The following is a 17,438-nucleotide window of genomic DNA, read 5'->3' on the forward strand; positions in this document are numbered from 1 at the left end:
AGAGGGATGGAAGTAAACATTAAAAATCCAGGTTAAGATCCAAACCCAACTTGGTAATAAGGATGCAATTAGGGGAAATACAAAAATAAATGGAATGTTTAACATTACTATCATCAAATGCTGGACAGTTAGTGATACCACAAATTTCCAGATAATAATATTCTGTTGTTTTTTTTTTAAGAATCCATCAGTAACTCTTTGATGTTGGTGGTAGTTGGAACCTAAAACCATGATAATGTTTGTTTAAATATAATTTAATAAAGAATTGCAGCTTTTCTAAAAAAGAAAAAAAAGTCTTCGGCTCCCTGTAGTATTCAAGGCTTTTGTGGCTATGTTTCTGGAACATCCTCTTGTGTTCTGGCATCTTGATATTATCAGAGAGAATTAGGTGTCTTGTGAATGGGTGGGTGAAACAGTAGGAACAGTGAGTCTTTTCTTGAAATGTGTCCATTATAAATTATGATATGGAAAGGACAGCATCTCCCAAAGTTTCCATGGATCACCTTTGTGGGCCTTTGCCTTTTTTGCTTCAGAAAATATCATTTAACAAAATCGATATGCCCAGTCTTTTATATACCAACCATCATGTTTTTCATGCTTTGCTTCTTCTTGAGGTAGAACACTGATTTGTGTCTTTAAATATCCTACAGCTAACACCCCATTGTTTGTAGCTCGGTCTCTTCAGTTTCGCTTACTGTAAATGAAAGGAGAACACTGTTGGTGAAGATCAGATGGCAAGGGAGCGTTCAGAAACAAAGACCTAGTTGGACTGATTGTACACTAACTTCTTGAGTGTAGTAGAAATGCATGGAAAATTAGTGAATGAAGGACTAGAGTTGACAGGACTGGCTATACTCTGGATTGTATTGCTTTCCAAATCTCTACTGATTAATTCCAACTCTTTAATTTCCTTCCAGTTGAGATCAGGCCTTCAATTTCTGCCTTTAGTACAGATTTTTTTTAAAAAATGTGGAAGCCACGTCAGTCATTATATTCACTTCTGGCCCAAAACATAAACCTTGCATATACATAACCACATGGAATACACAACCCAGTGTTGTTCTCATTTAGTATATGAAGTCCTGCTATATTTTCTGATCTGCTCTATTGTTAAGAGAGGGCTGCAGGAAAAACCGTGGAAAAGGGAGGAGGGATGAAGTTAAGGCTTTTCCAGACTTCTCAGGGGTCTCCCACATGGGAAACCTGGCCTCTCCCATGGAAAGAAAGGCGGGGGGGTGGCAAACACATGCTAGAAGAGGGGGGCTCCAGAATAGAGACTTTATCAATTCTGTAGTGCTGGGGGTGGAGGTAGGATTATTTACAAGGTAATTGATTTTGGGGCCTAATTCTCGTGACAGAAAAGATCCCAGTGTCTTCAGCTGACCTCTTTGGAAAAGAAATACTGAAGGTGCTTGAAAGAGACAATACTGCCTTGTGCAGAAGAATAAACGCCAGCTTTAAAAGAAAAGCAGTCTTGCTGGGTTGTCTGCAAAAAAGTCAATTAGGACTCCCACCTTGACTTGATTTTCCAATTCCCAAGGAAGGCCTTGCCAAAGATTTTACATATTTGAAAATGAGGGATCTAAAATGGTTGGAGGTGCTTTTGTTTTTCATTCAGGCCACCTGCAACCATCTCAGTGCTCAGTGGAGCCTAACCTGAACATTTGCTCTGCCTGAACTTTTGAGGGATGACCCCCTTTTTGAGGATTCTCAAGCCAGCAGCAAAAATTCTGGCTCAATGAATAGTCAGGAATTTCCTCCTGACATCTAGCCTGAACCTCCTCCTCTGTAGTCTGGAGCCACTGGTCCTTCTTTCTGGGGCAACAGAGGATAAGGCAGCCTGCCATATGTTTAAAGACTGCTAGCATATCTCCCCACAGTCATCTCTTCCGTAAGCTAAATATATCCCAATTCTTTAACTGTTCCTTATAGGTTTGGTTTTAAAAAAAGCAGTTTCTTCTTGAATGGTAGGAGAAACTTCTACAATACAAGAAGTTTGACAGTGGAAGCAATTACCCAGAACAGAGGGAGGTTTCCATAGCTGTTTATGATGCTTTGATTTGGATTCCTCCTTGAGGGTGGACTCATGGTCTAAATCAATGTTTCTCAGCCTCAGCAACTTTAAGATGTGTGGACTTCAACTCCCAGAATTCCCCAGCCAGCTTCTCAAAGTTGCTGAGGTTGAGAAACACTGGTCTAAATTGTTTCTTCCAAGTCAGTGATTCTAAATAGCTTCAAGGCAAAGAGATGCAGAGCTTAGAAATCAGGGAGAGGAAAGAAGGAGTACAGGAAGCGAATGGAGCTCCCCCCCCCCTTTTCTACTGCCTGAATGTTGAACTGTTTTTGGTCTTTGGACCTGTCATTTTTGCATGCTGGTGTATTTACCTAAGAGTGAATATTCACTGGCAGATGTTTATTTTATATTTATTTATAAATCAAACTTGTATGCCAGCCATCTCACTATACAAGTGACTCTAGGTGGCTCACACATAAAAAGCATAGAAACAGTTAAAAACACAAAACAAAATTAAAAAGACCGCAAATGCAGTTGAAAAGTGGAGAGAGCATCCTCAGGGCACCAACATCCCCCAGTGTCAGGAGTCCCCATTAGATCTCCAAGCCAGTCGACAGAGAGAGGTCTTAAGGCTCTTCTGAAAGGCCAGAAGACTGGGGGCCAATCTGACCTCGGGGGGCAAGATATTCCACAGAGCGGGGGCAGAAAAGGCTCTCCTCCTAGACTCCGCCAGCCGAAATTCTCTAGCCAACGGGGTCTGCAACATGCCCTTCCTGCTGGACCGGGTGGCACAGGTCAATGTAACTGGGATGAGGCGGTTCTTCAACAAACCTGGGCCCCTTTAAAGGTCATAACCAACACCCTGAATTGGACCCGGAAGCAGACTGGCACCCAGTGCAGCTCACACAGCAGAGGTGTCATATGCGCAGTCCTGGGGGCACCCAAAACTCCCTGCGCTGCCACATTCTGTGCTAGTGCAGCTTCCAGATACTTTTCAAGGGTAGCCTCATGTAGAGCGCACTGCAGTAGACCATGCGGGAGAAGACCAGGGCATGAGTGGCCAAGAGAAGGGCTTCCCAATCCAGGAAGGGATACAACTGGCACACAACATGGAGTCAAGCAAAGGCTCTCTTGGCCACGACTGCTACCTGCTCCTCAAGCAGGAGTTGTGAGTCCAGGAGGACCCCCAGACTGCGCACCAGGTCTGTCTGGGTAGCGCCACCCCATCCAGAACCAAAGATGGTAAAACCCCAGATACGTAGGAGCCCAGAACCCACAGCCACTCCATCAGTTTTGTTCTCCATCTAGACCCCCTGGAATTAGGCATTACACAAAGCCACTGTGGCATTTGCTTTCAGCTTAGGGTGAGAAATGAATCCCAGTCAGCTGTGGCTTGTTCAGCAACGAACAATCAAAAGAGATTCTGCAAACAATCTGCAGATGGGAAAAAAAGATAAAAATCCCATAGGAAGCCTGAGTCAAAAATAATTATTGAAAGCATGCATTTTTTTTTTTTAATGGCACTTCTTCCGTAAGTATTTTTACTCAAGCATCCTATGGGATCTTTTCTTCTTTGTTGGCTCATTCAACAAGATTAAAGCAAATCATGATCCAGCAGAATGTTTTCTCATTTAAAAAAAAAGCCAAAGCTAAATAAACCACGTATCATGCTAAACCATGGTTTTCTCAATTATGTTTTATTACATTAATTAGAGTTAATTATCTCAAACTGAAGCCATGGCTGGATTCACACAGCATGCTTGTCAAAAACAAAGAAACAGAATAACAAATAACTACATTTTAAGAGAGTTAGTTTGGTATAGTGGTTAAGGCACCAGGCTCAAAACCGGGAGACTGTGAGTTCTAATCCCACCTTAGGCACGAAGCCAGCTGAGTGACCTTGGGCCAGTCATTCAGCCCCAGGAAGCAGGCAATGGCAAACCACTTCTGAAATCTTGCCAAGAAAACTGAAGGGACTTGTCTGGAGTCAACACTGACTCAAAGGCAAACACACACACACACATTTTAAAAGGCATCCTCTGAAGGTAAGAAATGTGAACAGGAAACTTTAGCACAACAAAACCCAGCAAGAAGACTTGGGATTTTCCTTCCCTAATCGGGAAAGAGAGTCTGTGATGTTAAATGAGCATTACCTCTGAGTTGCTGCCTCTCTGGTTGCAGAAAGTGCATAGATTTATTGCACAGCCACATCAAGCAGATCAGAACAGCGGACGCAGTACCGAGAAAGGCAGAGACGACAACCACAAAATGCAAGTCTTCGTACAGAATTTCTAAGGAAGGGAGACACATAATGCAGTAAGGTTGGACCACACAGATGCATCAGCTACACTTAAGCTGCTGGGAAAAGCAATTCCGGCCTTCCATCAACCTTCCTTGATTTTTCTTTGCCATTTTTTTTCTCCCTCTCTCTTGCACCACACACACACACACGTACCCACTTTTTCCTCCTAAGACTTCAAGGAACAAGAAAATAATTATATTTAAAAAATTAATACAGAAGGGTTAGCTTTGAGCAGATGTTGGCCCATGCTGTTTGCTTTACTTAGAAGTGTATGGGTTTTGTAGATACAGTCCTGGATTAATATTAGGGTTATAATATTGTAAGTGAGAGACAGAAATTCCTGGAACATTCTTGGTCTCTAGGTATCTGCCTACGGTCATCTGCAGAAGTAGGTCAAAATTTGCAAAATGGTGGGCGTGGTATAATCAAAGCCCTGCCCATGTATGGAATAGAAAATTCAGATGCTCGCCCCCACCTCCAGAAAGTCAGTGACAGGGGCGTCCACACAGTATAGTCAAAAAAGTCAAGATGGTGTCTGGAACAATGCAACTGAACCTCTGTCTACAACTCTCTGAAATTCTTTTTTAAGTTCCTTCCTGAGATCTCTGTCATTGTTGGCTTTGGCTTCTCTTTTCATCCTGGCAATTTCCATGGTTTGTTCCGAAATAAAAAACAGCGCTTCAATCACACCACCACCACCACCATCTTGACTTTTTTGACCACACCCTGTGGACATCCCTTTGTTATTTCACCAAGGTTTGGCAGCAGAACTGTTATCACTGCCTTTCTGGATGAGCAACTATTGTTATGATTATTGTTTTGGAATATCTCATTTCTGGTGCACATAGTCATTTATACTCCATGTTTCTGGTTTTAATTTTTGGTTATTGTGTATTTGTGTTCACCCAAACTACACATTTGTATACCACTCAGGACCAGCTGATTGGAGCAGACCTATAAAGCCCTGTAAATAAATTAAAAATAACTAACACTGGCTATCAGATCAAGCCACTATTTCCCACCTAGCTCTTGGTCTACTAGCTATCATGCTGGGAATTTACTTCCGATAGATGGACTCTGAAGTTCTATTAGAAAGTAAAGCTCATAAATCTGAAGAGGGCCCACGTCTGCTAAATTTGGGCATCGGACATTAGAGAAAAGATGAGGTCCTTTCATTCCATACCATAAACATTCAACAGGATGGTGCCATATATGATGATTCCCAACTCGTCTCTCACCGTGACTAAGTAATAACCGGCGTCTTTAATAGCCACCTTCAGCAGCTGCAGAGAGCCATTTTCATAAATGTTCACTCTGTCTTTGTAACTGCTGGATATGTTGGCGTAAATGCCAGGCTTCCATTCTGCTATTTTCGTTGTACCACTTGCTGATGTGTGTTTCCACTCAATCACTGGGCTTGTCTCACCAGTGTAGGCTACTGACAGCAAAACGTTCTCAGCCACGGAACTATTGATGTTCGGTTGTGATACTAGTAAGGATATTTCTCCTCCTTGAGCTGAAAAATCAAACAAGAGGCATTACGGTAAAGCAAACTTCACCAAGTGAATGTCCCCTGTCAGTCTGATGACCCATTTAAGTTTTTCTCTTTTTGTTTTTTTGGACTAAAAGGCTCATCTTCATATCCCTTTAACCATGGCATGAAGATATCCACAAACCATTTTTAAATACTATGTCTTCAAGTCATTGCCTTCATCTTGTCCCCAACTTGCTATGGAAAAAACAGAACATCATGTTTATCAGTTTCAGTTTTATAGTGGTTTTCTTTCTTTTTTGGACATAGTTTTTGCTGTGAATACAATCTATGATGCTTCCTTGGTGACGCAGTATCAGGGTTTCTCAATCTCAGCAACTTTAAGATGTATGGACTTCCACTCCCAGAATTCCCCGGCCAACATGGGAGTGGAAGTCCACACATCCAGTAGATGTCCACACTCCAGTAGATGATACTGTCAAGGGGTGGGTTCTACCCAACCATTGACTACTTTAGGTTACTGCTGGCCAGTCCCTAACTTTAGATGCCAGGGTATTCTCCTCTATCACCATCTGCTTTTTGTTTCAGGAGAACCTGGAAAGTCAATCAACAACTCCACAAGAACTGATTGGAGGCCAGGGCTTCGTTTGTGTGTGTGTGCATGTGCACAGGCATGAAGGATGATAAAGATTTTATCCTGTGGATCTTGACTAGGGGAAAGAAAGGGCTACCCAATAAGCAGGGAGCCTATGCTACCCTGTGGATCATCAGGAAGGAAGGGCTGAAGCAGTGGGAAGGTCCTATCACAATCTGAATCTGCTATGCGGGCACCTGAAGCATCTTCCCGGATAAAGTCTGATGATTTTTATTTATTTAATATATTGATTTATATAGCCACCCATCTCGCAATGGTGACTTTGGATGGCAAACGTAGGAGTGAAAAGTATCAAAACAAAAATAAGGAATAAAAACACAAAGAACAATGACACCTGAGGATAATGACAATCAAATAACTGCAATCATGCCAAAGAAATCCTTCTTTCATGCCCAGGACACATGTCACATCAACAACAACAGGTTACCCAACCATGTTTCCCTGAAAAAGAGCAGTAAAGCTCTACTGCTTTTTTCATACCTTGTTGCTGTGATAGGACCTTATTGGCTAAAGTAGGAAAAGCTAGCTGGGTCCAGGAATAGAAAGATCATCATAAGACTATTTATATTCTGGGCTGGAGGAAAGAAAAGGGCTGTAGTGTTTGATCAACGAATGAAAGAACAGGAGTTGCCATGCAGAACAATGCCAATGTAAACTGCAAGTAAGAAAGCCACCCCAACCAGCATAGTTGGTAGTTCTTTGGAATCTAGCTAGACATAGCAATACCCAACTAAGCAGAGTTGGTCCTGGTTAGTAACTGGGTGGGAGAGACTAGGGAATCTCAGACTGGGAAGCTGAAAAAACATTCTGGAGGAAGGCAATGGTAAACCACTTCAAAATTGTTGCTAAGAAAACTACAAGGATGTTTTTGTGCTCAACTTGAAAACCTTTGATCAACTTCTACTTATAAGGGCTATTGGAATGGAATGGAATTCCAGCCATTGAATGACCTGGAGAAATCTGCTCTTAAGTCTCCTATTGAGGATAACATGGTTGTGTACAGGAGTTGACAAGGGCCAGATTTGCATGTCTCCTGAGCTTAGGTAATCGAATAAAACTTTGGAGCTGGAAAGACTCACACACAAAGTGTGCTGGGGGAGCCGGTCTCTCACGCTAATATCCATTAGAAGATTTTTTTGCACAGATGAATTCACTGATGTTGCTTTCAGTTTGTCAGGAAGGGTTGAATATGAAAATAAAATTATGAAAGGTTGGCTAGGAAAGTAAAATTAATTTTTATGAGCATATTGCACTGATGGATTTCTGACACCAAATCCTGTTGTTTCTGGTAAACGTGGCCAGGATTGAATAACTATGGAACAAAAACAATTCTGCAGGATTTTTTTCAGAAGTGCATCTTCACCATCAATGGAACAAATAGCTCCAGATGTTGTCAGACGTGATTTCTCACTCCATCCACTTGACTCATTGTTTCGAATTTAAATCTTATTTAAATTAGGAATCACTATGTTTCTAGAGAACATGAACTTGTCAGATTAAGTACTGAGACGAGGGAAGCTTCTCTTAATGACTCATTTGCCTGCCAATAGATCTGTAGGATGCACAGGAAAAGAACAGGGAGGCCGCATTCCAGGCTGCCTTCTCTGCAAAAATGAGTTGTAATTCTCTACCTCCAATTGCAGAACAATACTTTTGTGGTACCAAGTGCCACAGAAAGAAAATACGCAAACAATCGTAATTAGTCTATCAGGAAAGAACAACAACATAATTCCTTTGCTAAAGGACAAAGCATGCTACCTTTATTGTAAGATTACAGTAACAGAAACTTGCAAGACTGAAAATATTTTTCCCCTCCTTTCCTTTTACTCTCTAGAAAACTAAGGAGGGTCCCTTCTGAAATGCTTTCCACGCCCCTTTTCCTTCTGTGGGCTGAGAGACCTTTTGCATGATGGTAGGCTGTGGCTCTTCCCCGTCTCTCAAGATCAGTGTTTCCCAACCTCAGCCACTTTAAGATGTGTGGACTTCAGCTCCCAGAATTCCCCAGCCCACATGTGGGCTGGGGAATTCTGGGAGCTGAAGTCCACACATCTTAAAGCGGCCAAGTTTGAGAAACTGCTCAAGGTTATTCTCACAGACCATTACAGCATTCCTTTTGTATTCCTTCACTAAAAACAATCTCTCCTTGACATGACAGCTGAATTTCCAGATATACTTCCTATCTTGCAAACTCTGCTCCCAGAAATGTTTGTCCTTTGGGAAAGAAACCGAGGGACCAGAACTGGCATGCAGTCATTTCTGCCTGGAAATCTGCAAATGCAACACTTTTCTCCACACAATTGCTCTGCGTATTTTGGATTTGTGATTTGGCATTTGTGTAGAAAAAGACAAGACATTTTGCTCTGCAGGGACTCATGGAAGGATCTCAGGGTAGGAAAAAAGACTTTTTGAGAAGGCGCAGATTACGCCTCTTAAATCCTACCTCTCCCGCCCCCAGTGATCATTCAACCTGCCATTGACCAGAAAAACTAGTTATGCCTCTGCTCTTAAAATGATTTAAAAGCAGCAGTTATTTGGACTTGAGATCAGGAATCAGAAAACAAGAACACCAGGTAGTTCTTATATTAGCACAATGGACATTAATTTTCAATGCTGCCTTATTATTTATTCATGTCTAGGTACAGTGACCATGTTTTCTTGGAAAATATAAAGGACAAACCTGAGAAAGGGACAAATCTGAAAGAGGATCATTAGGATTAAAAAAAAATCTAATCGTTTATAACTTTGCTTTACAAAGGAAAAGTCAAGAGCAAAACCCAGAAAATAAATAATTAAATTAAATTAATCTAAAGGACAGATTTCTGAAATAAAGGACTGTCCTTTTTAACAAAGGACATATGGTCACTGTATGTATAGGCCATGTGGCTTTCAGAGAGATCAGAGTAGCCTATATGGTTAATCTTTTCTGGAAACGTAGACCAATGAATAGTGACTCTCCCAACTATCTCTTTATAGGCAGATTGAGATCTAGAACTCTCAAATCCTACTTAATCGCTCAGCCAAAAATACTTGGGTTAATTCAATCTAGCAGTTAGAACAAATGGTTTCCTCCATAGCTGAAAATCCAACAATTAAGTGGTACAAGATTTCACCCCATTGGGGTGGTTTACTGTACGTTTCCATCCACACAAAGCCTGAACAAAAACTTGCTCAATCTTTAATACAGTATGTTGGGATAATTCTAACCTTTTCCTACTGAGCTGGTGGCAGCATCTTGGGTGATCTCAAAAAAACCAAGTTGGTTGGACTTAATTAATATTTGGTTGGGAGAGCACTAGGTAATCCCAAACCTGAAGACTAGACTGGGAATCAGAAAACTTAACTAGAAGATAAGGGCAAACCACCTCTGTTCTGCTGCCAAGAAAACAGCATGGCTATGCCAAACCAGTTACCAGGAGTTGAATATGAATTTTACCTACTACAGGTAGTCCTTGTTTAGCAACTACATTTGGGCCAAGCTACTCAGTCATTAAGTGAAACAGTCGCTAAGTGAAACCACAAGTGTGCTTATGATCTTACTTCAGCTTTCCTTTGCTTTACAGACCTGCAAAGGTCATAAATGCGAGGAGTGGTTGTAAAGTTACTTTTTCATCATGGTTGTAACTGCAAAGTCACTGAACGAGGCAGTCGCTAAACAAGGACTACCTGTATTGCTTTTTAAAACTTTTTTTAATCTATCTTTGCTATTGTCCACCTTTTGCTATTTATTGGTATTGTCTGAAAATTACAGATTTACATTTTAGGGTGGTATTTATGTCTGCTCTTTTCTACCCAGGCAGAGAGTAGATTTATTGACATAAAAACAGCCACCTAGATGCGTTTGGCTTGTCTCTGTAATTCCCTTTGGCTAGCCCCAGTTTCCCTAAGAGTGGGCAACCAAAAACAATTAACAGGTATGTGGAAGTGGGGGGGGAGTAGAATTCAGGTTGGTGAGGCTCTGAGTCTTATTCACACATGCATCAAGTGCACATAGGTGTTGCTAAAGATGTACATGAAAAACACTCTAGTTTACATACAGTCCATGTGCCAGTCTACCTATTAAGCACTGGAACCCCTTAGCTCAGTTTTGAACCTCCTGCGAAAGAGATCAGTTTAGACCTCTGTACAAGCTATCCATCTCTTGGTTGCAGCTTGCTGCTTGGAAGTGTCCATGGGGTTAGGTCAAAAAAGGCAAAATGGCAGCCACAATGGTGTAATTGAAGCTCTACCTCTTTGGTGGAACATTAACTGCACTTTGTGGCTACCACCTTAACTTTTTGAGCCATACCTTGTGGACACCCCTGGAGAGGATGCACAGAGTGTCACAAAGATAAAAAGATGGTGTCAGAAAGCAGGTGGATATCCCTCTTCATTGCTCACTTCAGCTCCAGTCTCTGGCAACTGTGGCCCCCACAGAAGAAAAAGTGCCCATTGTTATGTCAGAAGGCATCTAAGTTTGCTTTCAACATCCTGGGTTTGCACAAGATGCTAGATTAGGCTAAAGTGTTATGCAAACCCAGCCAATGTCTTAGCAGCTTAGTAAGCCAATAAAAATAAGTTCTTATTCGTTTGGACATAGCAAGTTATGGGAACAGAGCAGCTGTGTTTTAGTGATCAAGATGCAGTTAATCCTATATCTATCCATGTGCCTGTGCCCGAGAAGTGTAAACTGAAAGCTGGAATTTGCATAAAACCACCATGTTTCTAACTTAGCTGCAAAGCTCCAGATCAGTCCTGCGTATCCTAGCTTTTACTCTCAAAATAGTACAAATAACTTTCCTGCAACTAGTCTTCCAACATGGGACACTGCATTCCAATTTTTCTCTGGATTATTCTACTCCAGCAAACAAAATAACAGAAGTCCCCGACTTGTATTCATGTCCATGCCAAATTCAGATAAGTGTAATGCCCTATCCAGTGCTACATGTTGCCCAGCCCAGCTAACAATGATGTCTCACCACAAAGAAAAAAGGGAGGGGAAGAGAAGAAATTGGAAAGAAGGTGGGGCAGGAATGTAGCTACGATAAGCTTGCATTCTCCCCCCCACTCATTTCCATAGCCTTTAAGAGCTGCTTGCATGTTGAAAATTAGTGACCGCGCAGAGTTCCTTGTTGAGATGAGTGGCTTTACAAATCAATAAAATAATGAAATACAATATAAAATAAAAATAAATACCAGGAAAGGACTTGGGATAAAAAGTCAATTCGCTGATGACTGTTAGTAGATGATGAGGATGACCTGTGATTATTTATTTACTTCATTTATATCCTGCCTCTTCTCTGGAATCTTGTTTTATCCCCACAAGAACTCTGCAAGAGAAAATGACTGGGTCAAAGTATTCCAGTGAGCTCAACTCCATGATCAAATAGGGACTTTGACCAGATCTCCCGGACACACGGCCAACACCTTAATCCCTACATTACACTGGCTCTCAGTTACTGTCTGGATGTTTGTGTCACCCTATTTCAAAGGGTATCTCAGGAGGGAAAACCTACAGAAAGCAGGATCAGAATGAATGATCCAGGAACTGAAGTACAGCCCTAAAAAGAAAATGAAAAAAGGCATGCGGTACTTTTTAGTTCAAAAGAAAAATGACTTGCGGGGTGGGCAAAGTTTATCAAACGTAATGAAGTTTTGGAAGTTTACAAAAAATAGCAAATGGTGCAGAGCGACAGGAGATACTAAACTATTTCCCTTTCTCAGAATGCAAAGAGCCACCCCGAACCTTCACTGGTAACAGAACAGCAAAGTAAGGTTTATTACCTAGTGGCAACCTCTGGAACTCACTGCCACAAGAAATGGTTTTAACTACAGGCTCAGAAGGCTTGAACTGAGGGCAAAAGAAATCTGTCGCCACGTGAAGCCAGCAATAAAACGACACAACGTGGAGCGCTCCTGCTTATTTAGCTAGTCGCCAATCACACCCTTTCTCACTACAGTATTTACAACCCCGATTCTTTTCCGTTGCTTTCACTTTACCTTCATCTCCCTTCACCACATCGCTCCCTCCCGGCTTCCTTTTCTTAGATATTTTAGCAAAGCTCCCGCTGCCCGCCTCTGCTGCAACCAGCCGCCTGTGCGTAAATACTGCTATCTCCAGGGCGCAAGGCATGGCAATCCTGCCGAGCACCGAATAGGAACCCACAGGATGGGGTGAAGAAAGTAAAACTGACTTGGAGCTTTTCATGCCAATACCCGAGCAGCTGGGGGGGAGGGGGAAGAAGGAGGAGGGGAGGGGAGGGGAGGGGAGGGGAGGGGGACCCAAACAGCCGCGAATGCCTTGTTCCAAAAACATATGTTCGCGAATGGCTTGGATCTGACCCGGGTTTGGATCCGACGCCAGGCAGAAATGCAACAGGCGCCCCTTTCCCACCGCTGCCTCCCCGCACCTGTTCAACGTCCTTGCGAAAAAGACGCCGCGGGGCGGGGCGGGGAGGGGGGAGGTCACGAAGGGGGTCTCCCCGGAGAAAGGACGCAGCCAGGACTGCGCGGCGTGGCGCGCGAGGCACTCACTTTGCAGCGCCCACTCGGCGGCCAGGCACAAAGTCACCAAGCCGAGTCGGGCTCCTCGTCGGCAGCGCTGTGGGCGGTCGAGAGGCCTCATCAGAAAGGGGGAGAGGGCTGCTAGGGCTCACTCAGACGATCCTCGGGGCCCACGGGGCAGAAGGCGGGTCGGGCGGGTACGGGATTCTCCCCTCTCCCCAGACCTGCCCCCGCGCCGGCATGGAGGTGCCAGAAGCCCGTCTTTGGCGCCGGAGGTCCCATACAACGAGCGCGTTCCGGGCGCGTCTCTTCCCTTCTCCGAGAAGCGGCTGAACCGCGAGGTGAAGGCCGCCTCCCATCGCGGCTGACGCCCTCCCAGTCCTGCTATTGATTTATGCTGCGGCTGGCGGAGGGCCAGCGACTAGCCGAGCGCAGCGTTCGCCCTGAGCAGCGAGCGTCCCAGCCCGTCTGGCTGCCTGGCGGGCCCATGAGAAGATGGCTTCTCTCCCGGCCCTGGCGGCGCCTGGGACGCCCCTCGGAGGGAGATGCTCAGCCGTGGGGCTCGTGGGCGGCCTGGGAAACAGCCGGGGGGAGAGCGGGGGGTGCAAGAGAGCCGGCTTGTGTGAGGTGGGCGACTATATACGTCTGGCATGAAAGGAAAGGAGAAGAGGAAGGAGGGGAGGGGAGAAGAAAGGTTTGTTGTGGGGTGAAGGCACCAGGCTAGAAAGAGGAGACTGGGTGCCGGCTGGGTGACTTTGGGCCAGTCTCTCTCTTTCTCTCAGCCCAACCTACCTCACAGGGCTGTTGTGGTGGGGGAAATAGAGGTGGGAACATTTGGTTCGCTGCCTTCAGTTGTGCAAAATAATGGTGGGATAAAAACTTGAGAACGGCAGGCATATCTACTTGGCCCAGGCATCTCAAGCGGGTTCAAACAACTCCACTTGTTGGTCAGTTTGGTTCAAACTGCTAATTTTAATAATTTAATACACTGGTATCTCCAGGGCGCAAGGCATGGCAATTATTAAAAACCAGTCTTTAATAATTTAAAGACAAGATACTTTCACAGCATCGGATGATGCGTTATCTTTTCCTGTGCTACTTCACTGACCCATCCAGTCCATTCCCACATTTCAGAGGGTACTGTAGGTCAAGGAGGGGGTGCACATCCAGAAGAGTCATTTTCAGGTCAGGGTGTCCCAAAGTACCCAACACGTCTGAGGACCCCTGGGGGTCCCCCAAACCATCTCAGGGGTCCATGTTACCTAGTCGGGTAATGAAATGTCTGCAATCAAACAACCAAGCTCAGAGAGCACCCGGGACTCCACCAATCAAAATTATTTGCCTGATATTGAATATATTTGCAACAATGTCACTCTTCTCATTATTTTTAATTTGTTAAAAAATATGGGGTTTTTCATGAACATATTTTATTTGTGTTAATATCTAATGGGCTTAATATTGTTATTTTTACATGATTCAATAAATAAATATTCTACCAATGTGTCAGTTTTAATTTTTAGCTCAGTAAATATCCATAAATACAACCCATGTAAACAAATTTTTATTTCTGGGGCCCTCCATAATTTTTAAAAGGGGGAAAGGGTCCTGAGGGCAAAAAGTTTAAGAAACGCTGCTGTATGCTAAGTCTTAGTTACTTCTTCGGAGTTAGGTTGTGGTATCCAAGCCCCAAAGAGGGTTAATTTTCCTTTCTTGCCTTGGACATAGGGCACTTCCACACTTGGTGGAATCCACAGGATGGGATCAACAGCATAAAAGTGGCAGATGCCTGCCACTGAGCAATTGAAGCTCCGCCCCTTTTCATATGTGTGCAATTGAACGATGCATGTTAAAAAGGAATTGGATACCAAGTTTGAGAGTATACATCAATGTTACGCATAACTTCATATTTAAAAATAAGACATACTTATTTTAACTTGGAAACCATTTATAGATTATAATTCTCCCCATAGACTTCTGCCACATCTAAAATGTGGGTTTCTCTTGACCTAAAGGCTTTATAGCACTACATTTTGCCTGATTATCAGCCTGTCTCAGATGGATTGAAAATTCTGGTTCATACTTACCATTTGGGCTGTTTTTGTTAATTTCTGGATTGACTATAATAATAGAGTTTTAAGTGTCAAATTGATACAAGAGTGGCTTTATATATTGTACTTGTTTAATATTACTGATGGTACATGGTACCCCGGTTCATGAACTTAATTCGTTCCGCGACTCTGGTCGTGACCCGAATCAAATTTTCCCATAAGGTTCAATGTAATTACGGTTAATCCGTTCTGAACCATATGTATTTTTTTTTTAAACCACAAAAATATAACACAAAGTACAGTACGAAGAGAGAGAACGCTAACCTTGCTCGACGTGACTTCTGGCGTGGAGGACAGGAAGGTGGGTGGGGAGGCGGTTACTGCTTGGAGGGAGAGTCCCCCTCCCTACAGGAAGCCACGACCACGTGTCACGGGAGGGAAAATGGCCGCGGATCCTGTTTGTCACCCGATCCGGCGTTTGCGAACGGAAGCAAAATTTTGCGAACGGATCTGTTCGTGACCCGAATTGGTCGTGAACAGAAGCGTTCGTGACCCGAGGTACCACTGTATAATAGAGATTTTTTTTTTCCCTTTTCTTAATATTTTGTAAATCTTCCCTAACTCTTCCAACCCAACTGGGCCAGTGCTAATTTTTCCAGTATAATAAACTAGTATTGGCCAGGATAGCAGCTACATAGGTTGTTCCATACTTGGCCTGGACACCGTATATTTTCTTCAAATTATTATCAAGGGCACTGAGTAAGAAGTTACTCAGGAAGAGCAGCAGACCACATTGGCATGCTGACAGGATTTCTGGGAGTTGAAGTCCACACATCTTCAAGTTGCCAAGATTGAGAAACACTGGTTTAGGGTGTTGTACTAGGGCTAGATTTGGAGAGACACAAGGTCCAATCTATGCAGTCCATGAAACCTCACTGAATAACCTTAAGCTACACCTTATATCTCAGCTCAGTCTATGTCACAGGTGTGTGGTCTGAGAAGAGGGTATTATGTATGCCATTTTGGACTCTGGGAGAAAAATGGATATAAATCTAAGAAAACAAGCAAATCAATGGAATGATTGATCTCATTGAATCTTACCTTCATCTTCAAAAGCCCTACTGGAGGAAGAGGCAACCTGTGATGGACTGGAATGGAGGAAGGGGGGTGAAAACGGTGCTCTCGTCTCCAGAGCAACGCTCTGGAGATAAGCGGAGAAAGCTGGCGCATCCCTAAACATTCCAGAAGATAGTAGAGAGTTGTGCCTGGGAACTACTGGTCAGTCTGAAAAGATTCTGTAAATGAGCGCTAGCTAATAAACCTTGCTGATTGAACCTGCACAGTCTCCAGGAGTTCCTTGGGCTAGGCCTGACACAACCTATGGTATTCAAGTGGTTTTGACCTCCTATAATCACATGTCCAGATTGTTGGCATTCACCTCTGTATTTAGTCCTAATTTCACTGTTATTGGTTGGCTCTCATACATCATCCTCTGCTGATATCTCTGGAGATCTTCACCAGATCCCTACTCGTACAAACCAAAAGAAATAATCGAGTTCAGCCCTCCCCAACCTAGTGCTCATGAGTTGTGTTGGAATTCATCTCCCATAATTCCCAGTCCAGCAATTCAAAAATTGTGGGATTTGATCTCTAACTCATCCGGTGGGCCCTAGGCTGGTGAAGACTGGGCTTGTTGTCTGATAATCAGTTTCCAATACCAGTCAACCAGCTCAAGATGTACCAGTTCTTTCTTTTCCTTTGTTCTGCTGTCTCAAAGCTCTTTATGTTCACTCAGCTGAGGCAACTTCTAGCAAAGGCTTCATAATCAAGTTATGCCCTCCAAAGCAAGAATGGGATGGTTGTGATTTTTCCTCTGCTTTGCCAAGATGCTTTGTACCTTCTCAAATTAGCATGTATCTGCTCATCTCACACTCTCATATCTTTTTGCCAGCTGGACTAATTTATTTCCAGATAAGTGGTGGTACATCTCTGTTCTCATGTTGACCCACTTCTCTTTTGGCAGCTGCCACTCTTGCTGATGGGCAGGCTCAAGCCATCCAAGGGTTTAGGCTCAACCTATCCTTTCCTGCTCCCAGTACAGGGTCAGCTTCCTGCTAAGGTATTCTCATTTTGCAGAGAGCATAGCGCCTTGGTGGATGTAGCTCCCTCTTGTGCCAATTGCTTAGATTTTTTTGGAAATAAGACATACAAGAAGCAAATACGTGATGGGGAAGAGCAAGGCGCTGACTGAATGCTATTTTTTGCCCTGCCCAATTGGCCAGGCAAAAAAGGCGTCATGGGCCAATGGTATTCTCAGTGTTGGGAGAGCCAGGAGTAATAAAAAAAGGCCAACTGCTGAGTTTCAAACTGTGTTATGAGACTGGGGAACAGAGGCAGGTATGCTCAGTGTGAATAAGTACAATACAACAAAGTGTTGTTGAACCCTA

At 43.5% G+C, this 17,438-nt stretch overlaps 1 protein-coding gene across 2 annotated transcripts; it reads right to left on the minus strand.

Moving 5' to 3' along the window:
* Positions 1 to 282: 282 nt before the first annotated feature.
* VSTM5 (V-set and transmembrane domain containing 5) lies at positions 283 to 13,459 on the minus strand. Of its 2 annotated transcripts, none has more exons than XM_088140568.1 (4): positions 12,974 to 13,459; positions 5,500 to 5,832; positions 4,168 to 4,305; positions 283 to 694 (listed from the first exon to the last, which is right to left on the minus strand). In XM_088140568.1, exons 1-4 carry the CDS (start codon positions 13,062 to 13,064, stop codon positions 651 to 653), a joined length of 606 nt encoding a protein of 201 aa, XP_087996694.1. In that variant the 5' UTR covers positions 13,065 to 13,459; the 3' UTR covers positions 283 to 650. The 2 variants fall into 2 exon arrangements, with proteins under 2 accessions (XP_087996694.1, XP_015744689.3); XM_015889203.3 differs by lacking the exon at positions 12,974 to 13,459 and adding an exon at positions 12,440 to 12,945.
* Positions 13,460 to 17,438: the final 3,979 nt, after the last annotated feature.

This window comes from Python bivittatus, unplaced genomic scaffold (assembly GCF_059951505.1).
Source record: "Python bivittatus isolate LINGU-HERP-01145 unplaced genomic scaffold, Pbiv_v1 ctg000340_np1212, whole genome shotgun sequence".
Classification (NCBI taxonomy): Eukaryota; Metazoa; Chordata; class Lepidosauria; order Squamata; family Pythonidae; genus Python; species Python bivittatus.